This window comes from Thunnus thynnus, chromosome 2 (genome assembly GCF_963924715.1).
Source record: "Thunnus thynnus chromosome 2, fThuThy2.1, whole genome shotgun sequence".
Lineage (NCBI taxonomy): Eukaryota > Metazoa > Chordata > Actinopteri > Scombriformes > Scombridae > Thunnus > Thunnus thynnus.
The window spans coordinates 14,008,181-14,034,560 of record NC_089518.1 but is presented as its reverse complement, the minus strand read 5'-3'; the positions used below and the strand labels follow the sequence as shown (position 1 = coordinate 14,034,560).

The window sequence follows — 26,380 nt, the reverse complement described above, 5'->3', positions numbered from 1 at the left end:
GGTCTTATAGCCAGGTGACCATTCGTATGTCTGGTAAGCAGCCCACGGATAAAGGGAAAGATAAGCACAGCCACTGAGGTGGACAGAAAGCATTCAGAATGGGACTGAACAGGACTGCTCCCTAACAGATAGACGTAGCAGTGATACCTTATAATTCTAGCAGGGGGGAGTGGGGAAGGTGGGAAGGGACAGACCAGGGAGGGTGGGAAAACATGAAAGGGTGGAATAGGAAGGGAAAGGGGAAGGGCAGACTGCTCCAAGCTTCTACTCTTTCACAGCTCCTGGTCAGACCTCCCAACACGACACTGGAAGGCAACAGACATGTCAGGGACATTAGACAGTATAGCGGAAGATAACCAGATGGAGGCAGTGTAGCACAGGTAGGGGAAGGGCACTGGCAAAGGGTTAGGCTCCGTAAAAACACCTGAATTAGGGTCCCGGGATAGACGTACTACCAGAAATGCACACAGTACTGACAGGAAGTGGGGTCATGCCTGCCCTTGGAGCCGGGTTCCTCACCTTGAGCACCTGCTCTAGGTTCTCCAGTTTGCCTTGGAGCTGGTTCCTCTCCCACAGGGCTAAATCTCTCTCCTGCGTCACAGCACCAAGGGTCTCTTTGAGCTGGGCATACTCAGACTTCACCTGTGCAGACAGAACATGCAAGGAGCAAAGAGCCTGAGTTTGAGAGTGTAGCTTCTCTACTGTTTGTTTTCCTTGGGTCAAAACCAGGGTGTTTCATCAGTAGTATTTTTAATTTGGTTTCCACACCGCTACCAAATATCCAGTATCTGTCTTAAGATAACTGGGACAATTTTTACCCTTTTTAGGAATATTGGCATGTCCATGTCTTTCTTTGTAGGTATGAGAGGTCATTCCCTAATTCCAGTGTTTTAGGTCTCCTGTGCTGCCCATTTTTTCAAATTCTTCAACTTTAATCACAAGTTTAATGAGCCAAAACTCTAAAATTTCCACCCCTCAGTGTGATAAAATGGTGAGATATGGAGTTCACCCTACAAACCTGAAGAGAATGTGGGCACAGAAAATGGATAAATGGATATATTTACTGCTACCTTTCTCTTTATAACAAGCTGTTATGTTTTGTTTTGGATCTACCTTAGTGTATGTGTTCTTTTGCTGTTTAAAGATATTAAAGGTGCTCTGTGGAGTTTTTCTAGCAAACAAAGTTCAGTTTACATTCAGTGTTTTTCACCAAAAGGAACAGTGTGTTTCTTTAAGGCCAAACAAATGTCTTGAATGCATTTAAACTTGCATTGTTTACATGCAGTCTGCTTCTTTCCTGCATTTTGCTTGTGTCTGCTGATTGACTGCCTGTCAATCAGTGGAATATTATGACACCATTAGCAGGAATATGTATTGCATCATGTTTGTGTTATCAAAACTTTGGTCCATAGCACTACTAGCAGTCAAAGCTACAAAGAGTACCTTTAAGGCTGGCTCAAAATCTGTGCCACCATTACCCAATAAGACCATGTTAGCAATGATAAAACCCGTTTCATGAGCTTTACATTAAATGCATCACTGCCGACTATAATTGCAACAGTGTACTCACTACAGGGTGTGCTGGGCAAAAGACAATGTACCAAAATGATACATGAGCTAATTAGCACAGACCAAAAATGACTTTATTCACATTAAGGAACTGATGATGGAATAGAGAGTGTTAAGTGTCTGCATCTTTCAAAAATAACTACTAGTTAGGTGAGTTAAGTTAGGTTAGTTGGTTATGTAGTGACTTTAAAAGTTGTATAGCCAGCTGCCTTTTATAATTAAATAGCTGTGTTATTTTAAATGAAACAATACAGACAGATTAACTAGTGACCACAATATCCACACACTTGCAGCAGTTCATTTGGCCCAATCCAATGACACCACAAAGCTTCATAACTGACTATAAAGTTGAATCAACTCTTTAAAAGCTTTATAAAGGTAGAACGGTTGCACTGGATTGTATTCCATTATACAGCTGTTCCAATTTTTCTGGTATTCAGTGTACATTTTAAGCACCATACTGTAAAAAAACGATTTGCTTTAATGCCACCCAAAGCATTCCAAGCATTTAAGACAGGCAGAAATTGTTACAAGCCAGACAGACGTCGGAGCTGTCTGGTTTCGGTGATAAAAGCCTTTAAATAATATAATAATGTAAGGGTAACATAATTCACTCACTACCATGGCTGTAGACCAAAACAGTAATAAATTATTCATGCTTCATTGTTAACCAAACACTAAGCATTCAATTGAATGAAGCAGACGTACATTATATTATTATAAACTGCTATTATGAATAATATCTGAAAAATGTTTCTATTTTTTCTTATTGTTCATATTCTGTCTCCCCACTCACAGACCAGTTGTATCATTATTTCAATCAGCCTTTGAAAGGCCCCTAATTGGCAACAAGGTGATTGGTTCCTGCAGCCATAATGTGGTAAAGTCTCATCCTCAGAGCAGCCATGAATGACTAATGATTCCTAGAGGAGGGCGTTTCAACAAACACCAGCAAAGCAAAACACAAACAGAAACCAGTGAGTCTGTATCTGAATGGCCCGCCTCCACACAGTAAAAACTATGCGCATGGATAGCAGTGATTGTCAGACCTAATGTAGACAGATCGAACGAAACTATATTGGATTCAGCAGAAGCAGGTCAATAGACTATAATGGGCAGAGGGAGATGCCATTTGCAGCCCCTCCTAGTTCATTCAGAGACGATATGGATCAGAACATGGGGGTGTAAGCGAGGGCTAATATCCGCATTGCCCTGCAGAGTGCTGCTCTCATATCCGTCAGCGTGATAACAGTTCAGGATAGCTGCACCGAGAGCCACCCCAGTCCTGATAAGACATCAATAACCAGCATCCCAGCCCTTCTTCAACCCCAACAGCAACTACCTGCCAATCAACTCCTTCAGGAAATTGCTTTCCTGTCCATAGAGAGACCTGGTGCTCTTTGTTTGTTGATCTACTTCGCAGTGGTGTTATCAGCTCAGAAGACTTTTGAGGTCTTCGGGCTAAAAGGAAGGTGATGGTGTTTTTATAGAATTGGAGGCTCTTTTGCTTGCATTGATATGCCGGAAACTGGAAAAACGCCTCCATCTATATGCTATCCAAGGGCAGTTTTAGCAATGTTTGACTTTTTTACGTTTTACATCTGATATACAGTAATGCTAATGTAAAGATGCCAGTCTATGAAACAAGACTTAGTCTGCAGCCATGCTAACTGCTCTGTGAGGCTGTACAGCAGTGTTTGAGCTAAATGCTAACACTAGCATGAAAACATACTCACAATGCTAACAGGCTAATGTGCAGCTAGTACTAAAAACAACAAACAACAAACTGCAATTACAAACTACATAGGTTGATGGGAATTTAGTTTTGCAGGTATTTGGTCATGAACCCAAGTATTAGACAAAGTCCAATTCTGATCTGTTGATGGCAATAGAGGAAAACTTCACCAAAGTTATTACATTTTATCCTGAGGGGGAAATTATCATTACCATATTTCTTGCCAGTCCATCCAATAGTTGCAAAGACTTTTCACTCAAAACAACAGATGTCAACCTCACTGTGGTGCTAGAGGATCACCAAAGTCACTGGGATTCATCTTCTGGCCATCATGAATGTTGTTACAAAATTCCATAGCAATCCATCCAGTAGTCGATTAGATATTTCAGTCTGGACCAAAGTCAGAGGACTGACCAACTGGCCAACCAACAATGTCATCCAAAGAGCCATGCTGCTGGCATGCTTAAAAACTGGTGATTTAGCACAGATATGACACAGCTTAAAACCTGCAAAAACATGTGCAGATGGAGTGCCAGTGAGATGTGTATGCAGTCAAGACATCAAAACCACAGCCTCGTTGTCTCTTACCTTCTCATACTCAGATGCCTTGTGGCTATTGCTGAACAACTGGAGGCTCAAGTGCTTGTTCTCCTGGAGAAAATCTTGAAGCTCATTCTCCTAGGCAAAAGAGGCAGAAAGAAAACAGCGTTTAGAGCCAAAGAAGTCACCATGATAAGACCAGAGCACAGCACTCAAACCCAGCGTGTTGTTAGTGATAGCCTGTGCATTATTCATCTGAGGAGACAGCTCGAGGTTCTCTGGTATGTTCTAGAAAGCATGCCATTTTAGCAGCATGAAAGCCGCCACTACAGCGGAACAATAATATTAGCTATAATATAGGCTCAGTGTATTTAACATACTGGAATGGTTGTAATCAGAAGTCACGAAAATGTTCCTCTTTACCACTTTCTGTGAGTGGATGTAAATCAAACATTCATTCTGATAACCTCCTTACCACACACACACACACACACACACACACACACAGCCCTCAATCCCTTCTCTTTCCCACCAAGTGTATTGAGCTGGAGGGGGGGGGGGGGGGGGGGGGGATCCTTCATTGCAGAGGAGGAAAACTTAATTACATTCAATCAACAGTCGTGAGGCATGCCGTGGATGCAATTTGCAGTGTCAAATGGAGAGTTCTCTGATGTGCAATTCACTGCAGCTACGGCAGCATGTAGGCCAAGTGTTGTTCTTATGGGAAGCCAAGAAACCTACTGGCTCATGCATGATACATTTACAGTAAATACAGTGGTTCTTAATGGCCCGTGCTCCTGTTCTCTTATGTTTTACTTATGAAGGTTGCTTCAGTGGGCAAATGGAGACAGGAGTAAACATAGAAAACTAACATGCATGCAATTGTAAACTTGTTAAGAGACTAGAGAAATTTTAAGCAATTTTCCTTTTCCCCACTGATGCTCTTAAAGCATTATAACTCAGCGTGAGTTGTCTGGCAGAAATGCACAACAAATTAGAAAAAATGATGGCAGTGCTAGTCAGGGCAATATGCTATTTTCATGAAAGACAATTTGAAATGTAATAACTGGAAGAGCACAGGTGTAAATAATAACATTAATGATGGCTGAATTCCATTTAGTGGCTTTGGTTTCACGGTCACTGTATTGTGCATGCTAGCTCGCCGTCACAATGTCATGGCTTACTGGGACACTTGAATAAAACAGATCCATCATTAATGTTATTAGTAACACCTGTGTTTCTCTTACAATAAATGTCTGCTGTGAAACCGGCCTATTGTTTGCGATGAACTCAAGTGTACCTTTTAATTGTTTATGATGTCACCAATTGATTGTAAATTTGCTATTGGGTGGTGTATGTATATATGCAGTACATAAAGATGTATTTGACACTTGTGTGGTCAGAACATTGGTGATAATTAAATAAATCAAGGGGATAAAAAACTAACTATAAACTACATATCATTATTTCACTTTGTACAATAATATATATGACTAGGTTTCCCACTACAGGTACTACTACAAAAAATAATAGCAATAAAACAACAATACATTATGATATGGACCTCTGATATGGCTCAAACATGAACAAAATGTGCATACACACACCACAGAGGATGCATACTGTCAAGGACAAGCAGTCATAAGTAAACAACAGCCTGAAGACAGAACCAAAGTCACATCTGAGATCTGCTGCTTTTCCATTAATTTCATTTCTGTCACATCCAAAGAATTATTGGCATTTCAACCTGCATCAACTGTACCCATTTTAATGCTTCCCGTACAAGCACTAGATTGCATTGACATTCCTATTCATATCCATTGATCCTTCAATTAAGAGCTAATGTGGGCTGGCTAAGCCTCCAGGTGTTCATTCTGAAGGACAAACAGCCACTGAAAAAAAACAGAAGGCCTGCGTTTTACTGTATATACACTGACAGAATCAATCAGCTAAAGTACTTTTTGAAATTCAAGCCTGTTGTTGATTTAAGCATTTCAACATGACTGCCATCCTCATTTGAAATCCTTTTTGCAATTTGGATCCGACAACACGCGCATGATGATGCACACCAAATTGTCTTGAACACAGAGAATCAGCTGTGTCTTTGTCCTGCATTGTTGATGTGTTAACGCTTTAAACAGATCAGCATACGTCATAATCCCTTGGCAAGACACATTTTTACGGAGAGAGCCTGTGTGCCCAATGATGAAGAGAATTCCATGCAGAATACATTGTGGCCTATATTGAGCTGTCTCCAACATTATTCAGCTGAAAACCGGAGATTTTCCTGCTGAGGGGAGATTTGCAATTTGAGATTTGAATGATGCAAACAATAGGACATAAACAACATAATACAAGTGAAAAATCTGTGTCAATAGATTATTTCTGTTCATTTAAAAGGTACCCTGTGGAGTTTTTTTGTGTAAAACAAACAAAAGATACACCACAGGATATCTTTAAGGAAATAATTTCTAAAGATTAATAGTACACCTGATGTTAATAGAGACACATGCATGCACATACAAGCTGCCGACAAAAGCAAAGCCATATGTTATGATGTTACCATATCAACTGTATGTCAGGAGCAAGTGTAAGTGACAGAAACAGGCGGGTCACTTTGGCTATCACATTGCAAAGGCCATGTATTTGACCATTATGAATGTGTAATAATAAACTGGAAATTCTTTTAAATGTGTTCTATTCATTCCTGATGAACCAGGGTCGTTTCATGTATAACACACAGAGCGCTTTGAAACAAAATAATTAAGCCGATCTAGTGCAGAGTACCTGAGTTACTCCTCTGTATGAAAGCAGTGCAGAGGCAGCTGTATGTTTTGTCCAGACACGGTCTGACTCAGCCTGGTATGCCGGAGCTGTGCGTTTAATTTTCGACAAGCCTGATAGATGAATCAGCCGTGCCATTTAACACATGAGCAAAGCAAACATTTCACCCACTTACTCTCTGTTCTGTAAACTCAGCTAGTGTAAGCAGCATCAAATTGCTCTTGTTCAGTATAGACAACAACCAGCCAATCACTACTGTACTGTAGACATAGTATATACAGTATATATGGTAGTATTTCATTTTATGTACATTTGTGGACCGGCAAAATGCCTAAAATGTAATTCAACTGTTTTTAATTGTGCAGTGAATTGAACTCACATCAGATGCACAGTGCACTATAGAGTATGAGTACATGGTGTATTTCTCTTACACATGACTTGTCCTTTGCATCACCTTAAACAGTACACACCGGTGTTTCCCTCCAGCACTACAAAATGTGGTGTACATGAATGAACAAGCATACAGTACAAAACCATCTCAAAGGGCTGCAAAACATCTAAAATACTAATACATGTTGGAATTACCAACATTAAGAGAAAAGAGTCAATCTTGAAATTGAATTCTGACATTGGCTCATACAATGCATGCCATGTGCCCGAGTAACAAGAGCTGCCAATCACACTTTTGACAGAAGGTGTTTGTGTTTACAAACAGCTCATAATGAAAGCCAAGCTGACCACAGAGGCACTTCACACCAGCTATTGAGCTCAATTTGAGAGCATAGCGACACAGTCCGGTTCCTGGACTTGTTGAGTTTGTCTGTTGTCTGCCTCAGCATTGATCTCACTGTGTAACAAGTTTTTACTTGTTTTTTTGTTCCTGGGTAGTAAGTGTTATTTCCTAATTTGCTTATGCCTAAAAAGTATAAAAAATGGCTATTATTCCCTTCAAACTTTGCTTTTGTGACCAGGACAGTGATATTTTGAAATGTACCTATTTCCAATGGGAAAACAGTCGAATTTGCAGATTTTCATTCACATAAAGTCAGAAAAAACAACATATGAATCAGCAGATTTGATGATGGGAGACTATATTTGGAGGCTGATTCATGAAAGTCATTTACAGTGTAATTGTAAACCTTGAAAAACACGTCATTCTTTGTGGTCACTTTTGTATAATTTTAGTATAAATACATGTACTATTTTGATTCATGTTGTTTTTCTGACTTTATGTGAATGAAAATGTGCAAATTCGCCCATTTTCTCACTGGAAATAGATTAATTTCAAAAGGTCACAAAAGCAAAGTCTGAAGGGAATAACAGCCATTATCTATACTTTTTAAGCACAAGCAATTAGGAAATAACACTTTCTAACCAGGAACAAAAAATTGTGTTACATGGTGTCTTGTGATACATATTCGAGAGACACTGGCAAAGCTGATGCTTGTCGCCATGGTAACAGGGTAGCACAGTCATACTCAGCTGATGGTCTGTAGTTATACACTCGATACCCAGGAAGGTGGAGGTGCCAGATGGCTATGCCTGTGTTTACTGTCATTCACACACTCACTCAGACTATGTGTTTATATACATGACAGCTGAAGTCACTCTGAGGAGACAAGGAATTAACACCAGCTGGAATTTCAACACTTGGTAAGAAAAATCTATGTATATTCCTGTATAGGCTGTCAGTGTTTGGTGAATAGATTGTTAAAAATCCACCGGCAGAGCAGTTGCACCGAGCAGCCTATTCTGTATGTGCACTCTTTACTTTAACCTGAGACGGAGAGGATTAAGAAGGAGAAAAACAGAGGAGAGAGAGAGAGAGAGGTAAGCCAGTTTAGACCAAACAGGGAGTGACATTACTGTCAACTCACCATCCCCTCACAATAGTGCTCATTGGTCTTGTCTGTGTTTGCCTCTGTTCTCAGGGCTCAGTGCGGGAGGAGATAAGAGCTGTGCTGCAGTCTGTGGAGACCAGCCCGCCGTTTCAGCACGCCATTTGGGGACAGTTTGTCCTTTGGGTAGCTTCCCCCCGGACTCAGCAGGCTGACAATGGGCGAGGAGGGAAGTGCTGCTGTGGGCAGGGAATGTGAGAGAAGGGCAGCAAAGAAAACAGTCCTAATGGAGTGTTTATTTGGGGCAGAGAGCCACACACAAAGACAGCTCATCTAAAGAAGTGGGCTTGGGGGCATGAGGGAATGAATTCAAATGGTCTAGGACCAAACAGTGCCATTTGAATTACTGCTAAATCCCTCCAGCTCCTGCCTTTCATAGGAAAAATCTCAGTCCAGGACACCTGCGCTACTCGGTGCTGACTTCTGCTCCTACAGGTTACAAACATGTATCATTTTTACACAAAGCTAAACTTCCAACTTTCACAATCATACAGCACCCTGTGTTGTTCTTCCTGCCTCCCAAACCACAGACCGTAGGCTCTGTATAAATCTCTACACTTACATATTCTCTAAAATTCTAGTCAATTCAACTAAAATTAAACTCAACATCTTGCTGCCGAGCCCCTTGGGGACCCCACTTTGAGAACCACTACTGGAACATCATAGCAGCAATATGTCATTCTCTCTCAGAATAAACTATAACAGAAGCTGTGTGCTGAGCAGACCTCTCCATCTCAGTGTAATATAATAATAATATAAAAAATTGATTTGTCATTCTGCTCAGTGGGACTCCCATAACTGTAATAGTAAAACCCCTAAGATCAGAACCATTCACTTTATTTATGCTGTGATTTACTTCTCTGATGTGCTCCTGCTGTGAGAGACTGATAGAGCCTGATGACTCTTGTCTCTGACTAAAGTAATACAACAACACAGGGCAATAATTGCTGCTGTTACCTGAGCTTACAAGCCTGATTCTGACAACAAACCCTCCACTCAGCAGCACCAAAGTTGACAGTCTTTCATGATCTGCTACTCAGAGGGGATCCAATTGAAATGTCAACATAGGGCTATTTCCCTATTTTGGGGTAGAAATGAGTTTGACTTACAGGATTACATTGCATACACTGCACATACATGTATATTTCATAATTTCAAGCAAATTATCCTCTTTTCTTTACAGAATGACAGAATACGCTGTCACTGATCAGCACTTAACTTTAGTTTATTTTAAGCCAAAACTATACAAATGTGAAGTCAGATATTTCAGAACAGCTACAGTAAATATGAGTATACTGTATCTGTGTCCTGTGGAGTTTCTACTGTAAATAAACACAATTTTGTCTATATTCAGTATCATTAAAGCCTTATAAACATGTTACATACATTTCCTGCCACATAAAATATTTTCAATTATTTGTTTTTTTGTTGTTGTTTTTTTGTGTGAAACTTGTATTGTTTACAAGAGATATACCCCCTTGTCAAAACATTGTTCTGCTGCACTACTAGTGGCCAAAAGCTCCACAGGAAACATCTAACTAGAGGCATACTGGTTGATTAGTCTACAGTTCTGATAATCAGCAACATCACTCAAAGGGACATCTGAAAGTGAAGCAAACCTGTGCAAACAGTGCAAACATACAGAGAAAATATTTCTATGATTCAAACCCAGGACACTGAGGACCCAAATGCTAAAAAGTCAAGATTAGACATGTAATCAAGAACTTTTTTTTTGCTTTTCCACTTCATCTTTTTTTTTTCCCTTTTCTTTGCCTTTTGTCCTGAATCAAGGCCACTCCAGCAGGCAGAATGACATTTCTGGACCATTGTAGGAAAAAGTCCTTGAAGAGGCACTAAACACCATCTGAAAATATAACACTTGTCTAACACATCTCTGATCCTCTTTTTACATGTAGAACACACATAGTGTGCTGTATACTTAGAGAACAGTGTTGCACAGAGCTCCATGAACTGCACACCAAAGAAACCAATATAGCCACAGCCTGAGGGCAGCACTTTCAATGTGCACATTGTTTGTATACTGTACATAGCGGCACTACTTTATTTCTTCACAACAAAAAGAGAAAATAATGCCACAAAGTGTAGCTCTCATTCTCAAATGCATTCACGCTAACAAGAAAATCTACACAGAGACACTGTATATTACAGTTAACTGCTCCCATTTTTCAATTTCAGTCATCACCACCTGTGAACCAAGCTATCATTACAGTAGACCGCCACTCATTTTCTCAGGGGACATTTGTGCATGATGATAGTGAGCAAGGCTCTCAGATACAAATCAATTGTAGCCTCAGTCCTTTCACTCAGAGGCCAAGGTATATTTTTGGAGCACTTACCAAAGTCTGACATGTTTGATTCTTTTTCTTCACCTCTGCCTCAAGTGCTTCACACTCCTTCCTTCTGGTGCTGATCTCAGTCTCCTGGGGAGAGAAGAAAGCAGAGGGCGGCTGCTATGGTTTGTCAGGAACAGAAGCTTCCTGAGAGAACTCAGTGAAACTAGGCAGGGAGAGAGAGAGAGCTGGAGCATTTCATTATTCAGCAGTATTTAGGCGTGTGGGCGTATGTGTGTGAACATGTGTGCGTTCATGTGTATATGTATGTGTGTGCGCAGACAGAGAGAGATTTTCAGAGATTATCTATCAGATATTACAAAACGTTTTTGTTGTCAGAAAACAGATAGGAGGCTGGGATTCTAAAGTTCAAATGTTGGGAGGATGTAGGGTGTGGTCTTCTAGGAATAATTTGATGAAAGAGATCAAACAAAGTCTGCCTTTAATCAGTCTGGTCACTCTTGAATTAACAAGGCAAGGGCTTACTAGCAGCTCTGTGCTAGCGGCTCCATAAGGCTGTAATAATGCTGCATTCCATGCAAGTTGGAGGTTGGAAATTTGATAATTAGCACTACACACAGCACAACACATGAATATCTGTACAAAATTTAATAGCAATCCATCCAAAAGTGACCAAAGTGCCCAATCATTGAATGGATCCCTTGACAACACTGCTAGCATGGCAAAAAACATCAACTAACAACTAAAAGCCTTGCCTTGGATGTCTCTTGTTTCCCCATTTTTCACATATTTTTATTGTCATTTGTCCATTTTTTTACAGCAGAAGTTTCTACTCATCATAGCAGGAAAATCTCAGGTGCTACTAATAACAATAAGCCATACCACTGAAACAACTAGCATGCACATTATCAGCACCCTGTCACTGATAAAGTAAAAATACAGACGAAGTAAATGGAATGCAAACGTCATGTTAGTTACACGTGTGCTTTCTCTGCTGTCACATGTCAAAAAGTTTACTGTTTGAGAGGTTTATTCACTCTCCCATTTAAATGAAATATAATCTCAACAGACCAAACTTTAATTCTTTAATAATGTATCCTCATGTACAATACACCATATAAACTGTATATTGCATTCTCTATCATCAGTCATAGTCAGTATCTAGCTGACACCTAATATTCTCTTCCGACATTTTTGAATGCCTGTTATGTTTCCATCAAGCTGCCATTTAACTGAGCTGACAGCTGAATGCTGCGTTAGCTGGAAATACAATGAAAAGAAGTTCACCTCTTTTCACAGTGTGCGATTAGAGCCACAACATGACTCAAATCTGACTTGTTTAGTCTATCAGTGTTGTTCAGAGAAATCATCATCATTGGCTTCTCACTAGGAGCAGAAAGCTAGATATGGGATATCCCCATCAAAGCTGCCTGGGTGTTCAATCATGCTCTGAAGATGTCTTATCACATTGAGATTGTTAACAAAAGTTAACACTTTTTTGGCAAGTTTGGATGCATTCACTAGTGTAGGTTAATCCAACTTATACAGAAATACACACCTTCTTTATGGGCATCAATTTCAAGTATAAACCACCACTGTACTGCTTTTACAGTTCAAAATACATGAAAGTACATCACCAACCAGATCCTCTGCACATGAATATACAAGGAACATTGTTGCTATGGATGGGAGTGAAAGTGCAGCTGGATGTTCCAAGATTAGCGTATAGAATTAAACAGAATTTTATGTGTGTCTACCAGCGTGCACACACGCACTATGGCACTGTAGCATGGCACCACGTGTCCCTGAGCAAGACTAAAATAAGCACCATCGGAGAGCCCACAGCACATAATACATACTGTGTGTGAAAAATGCGTGAATGTGCATTTCATCGTACCAATGCTCACAGCTTGGTTGGATTTTGAATATATATTGGAATCCATTCAAATGGAAGACAGTTTTACTTTGCTACATCTGCTGGTTCCCCTCTTGACCTCTAAGTGGTGACAATAATTAATAAGACAGTGAGCAATAACGTCAGAGAACTGAACAAGCAGAAGGAGGAAGAACAAGCTTTGACCCTTTCCTGATCTGTAACCTTGTGGCGTTTCACCCCAAGCAAGTGACAGTTGTCATGATTAAATCTTTGACCCCTTATCTGTCGTAGCTTGTCCAACAGTGATCCTGCTCAGTCGTATGTATGTGTACATTTGCTTTACACATGCTTTTATCATTTTGAGAGCCAAAGCACTCACAAGGACAGAAAAGGGTGGAAAATAAATCTCCTGGTAAGTACAGTAATTAAATTTAGGATGGAGAGTAAAGATAAAGGTATGTTTAATGTTATGATTTAGAATTTAATTTATGCTTAAGGATCTCAAAATATTGTTTTAAAATGGTGGTTTGTTTAAAGTAAAGATAAGAGTAAGGGTTGAGCATGAAATTAATAACATTAAAGGGTACATATTATGCATATTTCCAGGTCTATATTTTAATCTGGGGCTCTGCTGGAATATCTTTTCTATGATTTACAGTTAAAAAAAACTCCTTATTTAATTCATGCTGACCCTTTATGCAGTCCCTCAGTTCAGCCTCTGTCTGAAACAGGCCGTTTAAGCTCTTGTCTCTTTAAGGCCCCATCCTGAGTAGCCCATTCTGTTCTACTGGCCAGCTTTTGGAAGCTGCCCCTCTGCAGATATCTGCTAGCTGTGGAGGCTATGTCAACAAACCATGAAACAAACTATAGTGGTAGGATTTCATTACTTTTTCTCGGTCTTTACTCGAAGACCTAGCTTCTCAAATCCATCCATACATATTCAAATTGAAAAATATGCAAGTGGACAAAGCAAACAACACATAGAAAAACCTTGGCAACACCCATAGCAACAAAGGCTACGGAAAACACAGCCGTTTATGGGCACAAGTGACTAGACGACATCAGCTCATCAGCAAGGTAGAAAAAAACGCTGCAAATGTAGCGTTCAGAGCAGGTTAAAGCCCTGGATTTGGACTTGCAGGGAGCAGTTCTTCATACATTAACCTTGAGTTTTGGAACTTTGACCATGTTTAGCATAGATATCCAACATCATAACAGTATATAAATGATAGAAAATCACAAAATGCACAATATGTCCCCTTTAAGGTAAGGCTTTTCAACAATGTAATCGAGTAAAATTCTTAGTTGAGTTAAATTAAATTTAACTCAAGTTAACTGAGTTAAATTAAATTTAACTCAACCAAAAGTTGCAAAAGAGAGAATTTGAGCTTAGAATCGCTACTGAAAAAAGAGACACTGCTGAAAAACAAAACAAAGACACAGGTCAGTCAGTCTGGTTTCTTGTTATACAGTCAAAGAAGAGTAAAATGTGAAAAAATAGAAAATGATTGAAAAAAATTGGAAATGTTAAAAAAAAAAACATATAAAAAATATAAAGCACACTACCATGATTTCCTTTCAGTGAATCACACAAAGCCTCCGCAGACAGCTTGCCAGCTCCCATGTGGGCTGGTATCTAATGTGTACAGTTTTCAGAAGCAGACGGCTACGACGTCGCACTAACATGCACGATGAATATTTCACTTGCGCACGGAAACACACACACACACACACACACACACACACACACAGCTCTCAGGCTTGCTGAGGCCCATTTGTTTGGAACACATTTGCCAATGTTCAATTAAAAATCCCTCTGATAAAAGATTCAAATGGCTGCCATTGTGAGTAATGAGCTCCTGTATAAGTGAAGAGGCGTTTACTGCACAGCACATGAAGACAGATGAGAAAGACCATCCCCTTAGGCTGGATCTAGCACTCGTGCCTCAGTGACACTAATGCAAATGCATGCACGACGAAGGTGCATCCACAGCGATCTATACTGCCTCCATGTCTCTTATACAGTGTATGCAGCAGGAGTTTCACATTCTGTTTAATAGCAGAACATCTTTAAAAATCAATGACTTGACAACTTTTTTCCCAGGTTAGTGAGTGGTACAAGCTCTCCAAAAACAGTTATGGTTTTACTTTAGGTTGTGGCAAGATTCACAAATGTAAAATGTAAAACTTATCTATTAGAACTTGTGATTGCTGTCTGAGAACTTGAGAACTAAATCATTGACAAATTAATAAATAATAAAATAATCATTGTTTGTAGCTTTACATATCTCGCTTGTCCAACTTTCAACATTTCACTCTTTCTAGATTAAAAGTCATCAGAGTTATTACAATTTATCCTGAGATGAGCACGCCAAAATATCACAGTGACGCTTCAGGAAAAGTCAGGGGATCACCAAAGTCAGTAAGATTAATTCTCTGGGGATCATGAATTTCTGTACAAAATTTCATGGCAATCCATCATATAGTTGTTGAGATATTTTAGTCTGGACCAATGTGGACAGACATACCTAGAGCGATGCCGCTAGCGTAGCTTAATAACAGAATGATGATGCCAATACATAATGTACATCCTAAATTTCCCTCGGTACCAATAAAGTCAATAAAGTTTCTATCTATATTTCTATCTATGTATACTTCTTCCAGTAGCTCTTTTGCTGAAAGCGACTTCCCCAGTTTTCCTTTTTCTTTCAATTAAACACAATCTCTAAATCAATACTAATATTGAATAAAATCCAGTCTTGACAACTTATTACTATTTACTGTACTAGCACTGATTCAAACTACAAAGCCTCAGCTGTGAGCTCTGAACACACTGGTCTTGGTGTTCAGCACCATGGACAGTTCCCCTGGGACGACAACAGTAGTATGTGGTATATATATACATACAACTTCCACTATTTTTGTTGTTGCTGACTCTCTAATGTGACTTCAATGCACAGCAACATCTTGATGAAATGAGGTTCAGATACTATTATTTCAGCACTAACTAATTAACACAGGAGGCTTTCCCCATCCTATTCTCAGCGTTCGGTCTTCTGATCTTTTGTAGTTGGGAAAGCTCTGTGCATAATCTCTGGCGAGCAGGGGTAACCTCATTACTCTCTCTCTCTCTGTCTTTCATCCCTTGTTGTGTTGAATATGCATGGTGCGTAATGATGGCTAATAATCCTGCCTATGGCTGAGCAAAAAAAAAAAAAACTGCCAACGTTTTCTACCAGAGGCCAATTCTATGCAAACAGCAGATATCTGATGGAGATATCAAATATAGACAGACATTCACAGGCGTAAGACTTGCTCCAGGATGTGTTTTAAAGCAGCCTATGTTCTTCTTGCTAAATCTTTTAGGTTAACTTCACATCTAATTATGACTATGAATGCTTATCCTCTAAAAAATATATGCAGTCACACAGCATGCTACAACTCAGCTGAGCTATAATAAAACTGATGTGAAAACTGCCACCCAAAAGAAAAAGCACTTCACTTTTTACCGGGAGTAGTTACGCTCAAAAACAAACAGTACGTAAGCTCAGGCTGTGGCACATACTGTAGCTTTACAGCTAATTTGTTGCCTCTCAAAATGTCAGTGGTGCTGTCTAAGATACTGTGTGTGTATATATATATATATATATATATATATATATATATATATGTGTATTGTCCAGAGACACTTTTTTCTCGTTATAATGTGTGTTTGTTTCTTTTCTCCAGCCGAGCTGCAGCTACTGGAAAGGCCTTTAGGCTGACAGAAAGGCTAACAATGTTGAGTGTTAGCAAACCATTGTCTTGTCGAGGTCTTTAAGAGAGGATTCCCCTTAGTTACTATCATGAGACCACCAGCTTCCCAGCAGTACTGTTTGTAGTTGCTGACTATACTGCACATACTGCTGGCCCAGACACGCAGTAATCTAGTCCAGCATAGCAAACCCCTGTGATTTCAAATCATTGGAAATGGCAGAGTAAGTTACATAACCCCTACAGCTTAAGTCTGTGTGCGCAGGCACAGATGCTTGCACTCCACTAATACTGTACTCGTCTGCCGCCTGCAAGTGTGTATCTGTGTGTGTGTGTGTGTGTGTGTGTGTGTGTATGCTCAGCAACATGCAGACTGACTGCTGAATCACAGATTTACAGGAAAAACAAGTGTAACTCCCAGAGGTCAACAAGTACATCCATCCACACACACATGCAGACACACACACACACACACACACGCACGCACACACACACACGCATAAAGGACAAAAGAAATGACACACAGATCAAAGAGGAGAAGGGTAATGAGTGAGGTGAGAGGAAAAAAAAGACTGATGGTGAATGGATGTATGATCATGAGAGAGATACGTGAAGGCAGCGAGGCCCTTGATAGGAATGCAAATGAAAAGGAAGGGAGAATGGGCAAAATGAAAAATTGGATGGAGGCAGGATTTACCGTCTAAGCTCCTCAGCTCTGCAGCATTTTGTCCCGGGTATAAGACCTCAGCGAGGCATCCTCTATCAGGCATATTAAACATCATGCAGCAGTGGCAAAAGGAGTAGCCTAGTCTAGATTCCACTTCCTCTCCTCCTTTCTCTCTCTCTCTTTTTTTTTCTTTCACACTCTCTCTATCTCCCCACCACGAACCACGAGTCTCAGCACGCTGCAGAATCAAAAATGAAACTGCCACTATCGCCGGGGTCTGACCTCTCTGAGCCACCGAACGCTACGCTACCTGCATGCTGATGTCTTATGAGTCTAACACACTACTGAAGAGCACATAGGGCGGAGGAGGAGAAGAAGAGAAGAAGGGGAAATACTGTAGAGACAGCAGGGGAGGTGAGGGAGGGAGCTGATCATGAATGAAAGATCAAGAAGAAAAACAAATAAAAGAACAGGAAGAGGAACTATCCTGCTACTATCAAAGGCCTGTACAATAAAGAGTGATGAAAGGGGAGTGACGGGAAGCAGAACGAAAAGGATGAACTATAATAAAATGTAGGGCTGTAGGAATAAGGGGCTAATTTTAAAAGAGCAGGCTCAATGTGTATGAGAGTCTCTGGGGAGAGGACGGTAAATCTGATAATCCCCCTGCATGAATACCAAGATGTCAGATGAGACTTTTACCTTGATAATAGAAACTAAACAATGACTCGTGAAGCCACAAGAGTCTCCTACAGGGATGAAGGAAGGTGTTATGCATTGCTGTGATATCTATTCATCTGCCTGTGTGACACATGACAATGCTGGATTCAATAATGCAGCGTGATATAGAGAGAAACTACAGTATGATCGGAGAATAAACAGGTTTTATTTTTGTGTTTTGGCAGCTGAAACCATTTCGCTGACTAAAAGTCCACAGAGAACATCTGATGATTACTGCTGCAACCAAGCAAATGCTGGAAGCCCACTGCTGTTGCCCACTCAGACACAGAGGCTTACTCATCCCCAGCTGGATTTTCTGGCCAGGATTCTGCAGACTGTCATTCAGTTCACATGGTAACCTTCATCTCTCATAGCAGAGCAGTAAACGCCTCTTAACAAAAGACAGTTCACATAAAAACCTGTATGACCAAAACATGAACAAAGTACAAGAGTTTGGGCGGGAAATTATGTTCTTTATATAGACTGTAAATTTGGGGATTGACTCCCTGCATCAAGACAAAGTGATGTTGTTGTTCCATTTTATCAGAGATTGCAGAATAATAGTGCAATAGAGATCCACAGAAGTGCAGAGGATGACTTAGTCACATAGATACACACAAAAGCTTAATTCTCTTGAACAAGAAACATAACATGACAGGTGAATATGCACTTATCCCATTTGACTCTCCTTCCGAACATCTATACCCCATTTACACTTGGCTATAAAATGCCATCTGTATGTGGGTAAGGAAAAACAGTGAAGGTGTAAATGCACTCAGAACGCATTGTGATCGGAATGCGATCGGATCGGCCGGACGCATTTGGAGGTGGTCAGACTCGCATTGTGATCGGATCTCAGCCAGGTGTAAATGCAATCTGCACAGCATGACAACATTCATGAGAAATAAAGTAAGTTGAAAAGTACCTAGCTCCTCCTCTTCCTGCCAGCTAAAGGAAGCCCCACAATAGCTACAATCATCCGCCAGGTCCGCCTGTAACTAATTTACATATTGTGATCCAAGCATAATGGGGGTACAATTGAGAAGACATTTTAATACCAGCTGTAAATGAAAAGACCTATGGATCAGATGTCATTATCCAGAATTTATCCAGATACAGATTACATGTCCATACCAGGTGTATATGGGGCCCTACATTTAAGTCTCTCAAGGAATATTTGATCATTGAAAGAATTATTGCAAATGTTCCCACTCACTGTAATATTTCTGCAAAAAAAATGTCAAATTCCCACAACTTTTTCCACTGAATGCCATTTTCTACAAAACAATCTTTTATTCAAAATATGTAATTAACCCAGGTTAAATAAAATCAATACTCAACCTCAATAATCCAACTTCCTTGCCTACATCTGACTTTTTTCACAGGTAGGACTTTCTCCACCAAACACTTCACATTTTTCCCCACAGCTTTGCAATTTCTGAACATTTCCACAATTTCATCTTTCTGACAAAAAAATCTGCAAATTGTATTCCAATTTCATTTGGGGCTGAAATCACAATGAGGTATCCTGTTGGGACTGAGATTTCAGAGAGTAAACATCCCAGCAAGCATTTAATATGAATGCAGGTTGTGATATCCAGGTCATAGTTTACTAGGCTACAGAGCTAGACTATCAGCTTGCATTCACATTAGATTCTAAGTGCTGTTAAACTTATTATAGACATAGTCATATCAACTTCAATTCAAGATAAAAATGTTTACATATTATATTGGAAAAAGGCTATAGCGTTGCTTGAATAAATGCTGCAAACCATTCAAGAGACATGTGTAGTATCACGCCTCATGGCCGGCTCATTCTCATTAGAGCGGCCAGTAGCCGTGCAGGTAGACGAGCTGCTGAGATGATGGACCGCTCTCTGAACCGTCAGGACAGAGTGTTCAACCCTCAGGAGGCAGTGTCAACACTGGTAACTGAGCAGGGGAGCAAACACAGGAGAACAAATGAAGACTCACTAATATGAAACTGTACACACAGGAAATCCAGGTACTTGACGGCCGCAGCAAACTCATTATCCGCAGTAGAGGCCTCTGTTTATTCATTTTAGCAGCCATGGACACACTCACAGAGAGAACAAGTTGGCATTAACAGCCTGCAATTAGGTTGCTCATATGAAATCATTACTTTAGACTGCCCATAGATGTAGGGCATCAGTTTATCTTGGTTCATATTCTCTTTGTGAATATGGATCTACTGGTTCATCTGTGAGCATCAAAACAACTCAAAGACACTCTACACAACAAATCATTTCAAACCATTTCACACTGTAAAAAAATAATATGGAGCCATGTTGAAAGCTTCAGTACATTATTCTACAAGATGTTTTTAGCAATCATTACCTGAAGGTTAATGGCAAGTGTCGCACAAAATAAATATAAATAAAGCAGTTAGGTTAGACCAAATAGCAGTTGATCTGGCCACATGTGTCTGGAATGCAATGATTTTATAACATAGTCTTGCAGGTATTTAAACTCATTTTTTTTCCTGTTTAATAATATATATGCCATATAAATCACATAATATTTAGCGGTAAAAGATACATAGCATTTCATTTATCTTCTTATTTGGCACAGACAGACAGAAGACAAACTCCACCAGACAAATCTGAAAACAGCAATGCCTCGGCAAAAACGAGTTAAAGGAGCAGCCATCTTTCCCTTCATGCTGTCATGACTTTGCCAGAATCACTCACTCCTCTTCTATGGGGAGTTGTGCTCTCACATCTGCGTCCCTCTCCGTCAGAAGCCAACAGAGAAAGAGAATCTCGTAAACCTGCCATGATCAAATTAATTCACATCGAACCAGGCTGCCTGTTTGTCTGCACACTTGGGCCCCAACCAGATAAGCTGATTATAACACAAAATATTACATGCTGTCCTATTTGTTCTGATCCAGTGTTATCCCAATGTCCCTGCTGATGCAAAATCACTGACCTATGAAATGTCAAGGTAGACTAAGATGGATAATTACGAGCTATACAGTGATCCTTCAGATCAAAACTAGTGCAGCCTTTGGCCCAGAAAGGATTGTTTATCATTAGCTGTGACAATTATGTCCAGTAATTTCACCAACACCTATCATTTATGAAATGATTCAGGAGTCACAGCAGCACAGGGACTCCCTCTTTCACCCACCGGATTACCAGCTGTGCTCTACTGTATCAGATAGCAATAACACGTCAGTACTGATGCTGTTCTCACATCGTGATTCATAGCATGACGGCAGCAGACTTTGAAGTACAGTCTGCAGTATCTACCAAAAGCTCTGGTGGTACATCCCCTTTCTTTGCCTCAGTTTAAAAGGCATATTCAACAAAATGTAATGATAAACTCTTACTTATTCTACACTGGCTGCTGCTAATTTAACCGTCTTCCTGCCCCACACAGAGAGAGTTCAGACTGTTTTAGGCAAAGGGGCTGTCACCAGCTGAGGTGGCTTGTCTCCCGCTTTGATCCTGAGCCAGAGCCACAGACATATGCTGCTCCATCCTGCAGGGAGGAGCTGTACTGGTTGCAGAGAGAACAGCTCTCCATTCCCTTTCCATTCATTAACTACATTTCAACAGCTGGTGACCAATTAGTTTGCTCTCCAGATTGCAAAGCCAATATAATGAGTACACCTTAACTTTCATATCCTTTGTCAAAGGGGGAAAAAACTTAATTTTGGCAAAATATAGCGTGTACAAAGCTGCTGGTAAACCGTTAGAGCTGGCTGTTACAACACAGGAGTTTTCCTGTTTAATTTAGGTGGAGATGAAACAGATCCTTGCCTTTTCTAACCTGAGTTTCAGCACTAAGCTTTCACATCCCTCCCTTTAGTCCGACGCTTGCCAAGAGCTGCTGTCAGCCTGACCCCGCAGATGTGTCCATTAATGGCTCCTTAATGCCAGAGAAAGCGGAAAATGGAGAGGAAGGTCGTAGGTAGGCCTGGTGTCGAGGATCATCTGGCTGCGACTTAGAAAAGGCTTTCTGTGTGTGAGTTGATTATTATGAGGTGTCAGACTTGGCTTTTGGCCTTAGAAAAAACAGACAGTGAGGAGTTTTCAACATTAGGGTGTGGGTGAAGGGATCCTGTGTCCAGTAATGGAAGACAGGTGGTGCCCAGGAGGAGATAAAGAGTGAGGCTTTCACCCCACAGGAGTCTGGCACAATCGCACAAGAAACAGACGCCTTTGCCTCCCATCTGGGAGACACTCTCTAACCATCACTGCCAATTTACAGGACACTCAATTACTGGTCATTACCTGAGTAGCAACACAGGACCTGCTGCCCACAACAGCAAGTGCCAAATCATACAAGTGGTCAGATAATGCAAGCAACAGATACACACACATTCCATTCAGCTCTATTATTATCACAGTGTTTGCAATGGACGCTGTGGGGAAAGCATAACAACAAAACAGGCAAGAAGGCGAATTAAAAATAGATCAGTTACTTTCATTGTGCTGTCAAGGACATTTTGATGAATGAATTGATCAGCAGCATTATATAATAATTAGATCAACAGTTAAAGCGCATAAAAATAATTCTAATATGAAAAGTAGTATTTCAACTCATTTTATATCAACATAAATGCTTGTGGAATTTAGTTAATGGAGCAAAACATACATGTATGAGTAACAGAAAATCTACCTGCAAATTTTCACAGACATTTTGGTCATACAGACATAGTAGCACAAATAAGGAGGCGTCCCTGCTGAGGCTCAATTGAAAACAAATTACTTATCTTTACAGCAGAGAGCCCCATAACTCCAGGGTAAATGAGGACTGCAAATCTGAAACTAATTTTGTTTCAGTCTGCAACTCCCCAGAAGCCACAGTGAAGTAAATTTCGCAATCAGCGCACCTTTCCTGGTAAACTAAATTTAACAGATATCAGGATCTCACAGACATTCTGCACAAAGGTGTCACTTTTAGTCCAACTAAATAAGTTAAGATTGATATGAGGAGCTAAAGCCTGCTGTGCACGGCCAACACCACACCAGAGAGTGAGGCGGTCGTGCGAGAGCGAGAGTCTGGCATTAGCATATAAACAACAGCCTGGAGTAGATGGCTGCGGCTGCACAAGGCTCAATTGTCAATATGCTCGCTGGTCCTCATCCAGGGATCAGAAAGGGGCTGTCAGGATTTTGATTCCTGCACATAGGGGAGAGGATAAACAGCAGAAAAACAATACTCCAACCTGTCAATCATTGGACTCTCCATTTCTAATACTTGAAACTCCAATTTGAGTATTCAGCAGGACAAAAAAAAAAAGAACTCCAATTTTGCTTTTGCTTTGGAAAAATTGACTCTGAAGTGTCCAAAACAGATAGGTGGGCGAATGGAGGCGGAATGGAGACATAGAGAGCTAGTCTAATGTCTACATGACAATAACAGTCGTAATGGACTTTTTTGTTTTCCTAGGTTTAATTGACTGCAATGCACTGGATTTTTACAGGCAGAGAGATTAATTATGAAAGTTATTAGAAGAAGAAAAACATCTCGTCTCAGGTCAATTTAGGACTGAGATGCAAATACTGACTCTTATGTGAATGGCCACCCAAAAAAAGGTGACAAGATATACCTGGAGACCGCCAGACAGAGTAGACGTGATTAAGAGCAGCCAAGAATGTGTGTGTGTGTGTGTGTGTGTGTGTGAGAGAGAGAGAGAGAGAGAGAGAAAGAGAGTGTGAGAGGGTCAACACAACTCCTCTGACATTCTGTTTCATTCAATTAAAACTCTGAGCTACTTCAAATATCTGTATCAGGCTCATTTACCACCTTAATGGAGTCTCAGCTGTGTGTTGATATGCAAGGTTCAGCTAGTGTGAGATGTCACAGCAGACATCCTCTCCACACACAAGTGGACTTAAATGGAACATAATGTGCTTTTAATTTCTAGAACATAATTTGCTTGTAATTTCTCTCTACAAACTCCATGGGTATTATAATATGTGTTGCTTATATTGCACAGAATATGCTTCAGTCAGTATTTACTACTCAGACAAAAGCAATTTAACTTTTTAGGAAAAACGCTTATTTGCTTCCTTGCTGAAAGTTAGATGAAGAAGATGGATGCCATTCTCATATCTGGCCCTTAAATATAAAGCTACAGCCAGCAGCGGATTAGTTGATCTTACCACAGGGGGAAACAGCTAGCCTGGCTTTGCTTCTCTTTGTAAAACTTGTTGTTAGTACACTTTGGTTTATGTACAAATTAAACAAAACAAGATACAATGTGTTAATTACTAAGCTTAAGACATGCTGGTTGGTGGGTTTTTGTTTTGGTTTTTTTTAACTTTTGGACAGAGTCAGACTAGCTGTTTTTTCTGTTTCCAGTCTTTAAGCTAAACTAAGCTAAGCTAAGCTAAATGGTTAGCTAGCTTCATATGGTGTAGTCAAGAGAGTGGTATTGATCTGTCTGTCTATAAGGAAGTGAATAAACAGCTATCTCTTTGAAAATGTAACAAAATTTAAATGTGACTGAAGTGTAAAAATGATAATTTGCTGTTTTATTTAGGAAGTGCCAGACTATTTATTAGCTGGAAGCAGATGTTAGGTGAAAGACAATCCAGTTGTTTCCTGTCTTTATGCTAAGCTAACTGGCTGCTGGCTGCTTGCCTTCTATTTAACAGACAGACATGTATTAATCTTCCCAACTCTCCACTAGAAAGCGAAGAAGTGTTAAAATGTCAAACTACTTAACAACTAAATACGTCTTCCACTGCTTTTGCAGTATTTGTATTATCTACACCAGCTCACCAATCTGACTCGTAAATGTACGCCTACAGTACACTTATGAAGCTACATTATATACTGAGGTAGTGAGAATACACAAAATCTTAAACTCATCTGTTTACATGGCCAACAGGAAAAACATCAAACAGACATACAATGAATCTGCCTGGGTACTGTGTGAATGTTTATCATGAGAATATTTCAATGATCTGCATGTTACACTTTATCGTTATCAGTCGATGGCACATTAAGAATTCAAGGCACATTCAAGTCTCTATTAAACCTGCCAAGAAGCACTGTGCAATATGGCAGATCAAACAATTAGTGGAGTACTGCAGACTGTGCCCATTCGAGGTCCAACACTTCTGAAAGTACAACCTTCTACTTTGCATTAAGATGAGGAAGAGCGCACAGGAAGCCCACTGACAACAAAGGACAGATCATCCTCTCCTCTTCCGCTGGCCCCCACTGACCTGCCTTCACACTCCAGTACACCAAGAGAGAACCACGCTGCATGCCAACGGCAATCCACAGCTTTTACTGAAACCCTAAAACACAGACTGCTGTAATTTGGTACACACAAATCAGTGCACCACGCATTCTCCTTTACCTTGAAAAATATGAACTAAGAAGGGAACTAAGAGAGGGGTCAGGGCAGAACAGAAAGACAGACAAGGAGACAAAAACAGGAGGGAAAGAGTAGATGAGAGGGAGAGTGATTGGTAGCTGGCTGCGATTCTGGCCCGGTGGCCCCGCGGCTGATGCAAAGGGTTGCGTAATGGCTCTGCATGCAGTGTGAAGCAAAGCAAACAGGGCTTCAGCACATGTAGCTGAAGAGACCACTCAAGCCTTCTGGGGAAGGGAAGTTATTTCAGTGCGCACATACACAGGATGAGACAGCCGTGTTTTGACACAGTGCGCTAAAAATAGCACATTCTTAATAGAAAAAAACTGAGTGCCAGTCAAATCCTGCCTGGCACGAGGGGGAGAGATAAAACATTTCTTCCAAAGACAGTCCTGAGAGCTAAACTAGAGGGCATGGTAAATAAGAGGATAGCGACCCATTGCGGGGCAAACCACTCTGAATCTGAAACCGCTCACATCTCACTGTGATCGTGATCCCACCTGACACGCATGCGTCGCACAAGCCCTCGCAGCTGCAATCACATACAATAAATGAACTAAAGCAATTAAGAATCAGCATGAGCAACTTTGCAGATCTGTTACGTAATTACGCCTGTGGGGCCGTGTGTTAGGAGATGGCGGCAGACAGGCCTGTTGTGTTTTCAGCTGCACATATATGGCCATTAATCACGCTCGGTCTCTTTGCTCTTTTTCTATTTCCAGAGAAGCAGAAGCCTGAGGGTAACGGACCTACGGCACTGCAGCACGTGCAGGCCGGACTTCAGCATCACTGCAAATGTCACACAATGTTAGCTCCCTCACTGGAGGGCAGCCTACGGTGAGAGGATCACGAGGAAACCTATAAATGGCACCTTTGCACCCAATACTTTATGGATGCAGTGTTTAGTAATTCTGATCTGATGTGATACTCAACTCCTGTAGAAATAATGAAGCCTCAAATTGTGCTTTTTTGCCATTCAGGGTTTGGCTTCTCTTTTTTAGAGGTATTAAATGCATCTAATGAATGTAAATGCTCTCCTGAAGCCCCTTAGTTGAAGGTAAGAGAACAAGTTGCCCGAATAAATGCAAAATACACTCAAGGGTTTAGCAGTGCAAAAACACCAGCTGCATTTCCACCCTGCAGGAAACCATGGAGAATACTGA

The 26,380-nt window shown here is 40.5% G+C and overlaps 1 protein-coding gene across 10 annotated transcripts in view; it reads right to left on the bottom strand.

Annotated features, from left to right (window-relative positions):
• The window catches only part of rimbp2b (RIMS binding protein 2b), an 81,574-nt gene that overhangs the window by 28,890 nt on the left and 26,304 nt on the right, over positions 1–26,380 (bottom strand). For all 10 annotated transcript variants that reach the window (XM_067604629.1, XM_067604613.1, XM_067604624.1 and 7 more), the window contains exons 5-7: positions 10,884–10,967; positions 3,893–3,982; positions 520–642 (exon numbers count right to left, since the gene is read on the bottom strand). In XM_067604629.1, coding sequence (XP_067460730.1) covers positions 520–642; positions 3,893–3,982; positions 10,884–10,967 — 297 coding nt within the window. The remainder of the gene's footprint in view (positions 1–519; positions 643–3,892; positions 3,983–10,883; positions 10,968–26,380) is intronic.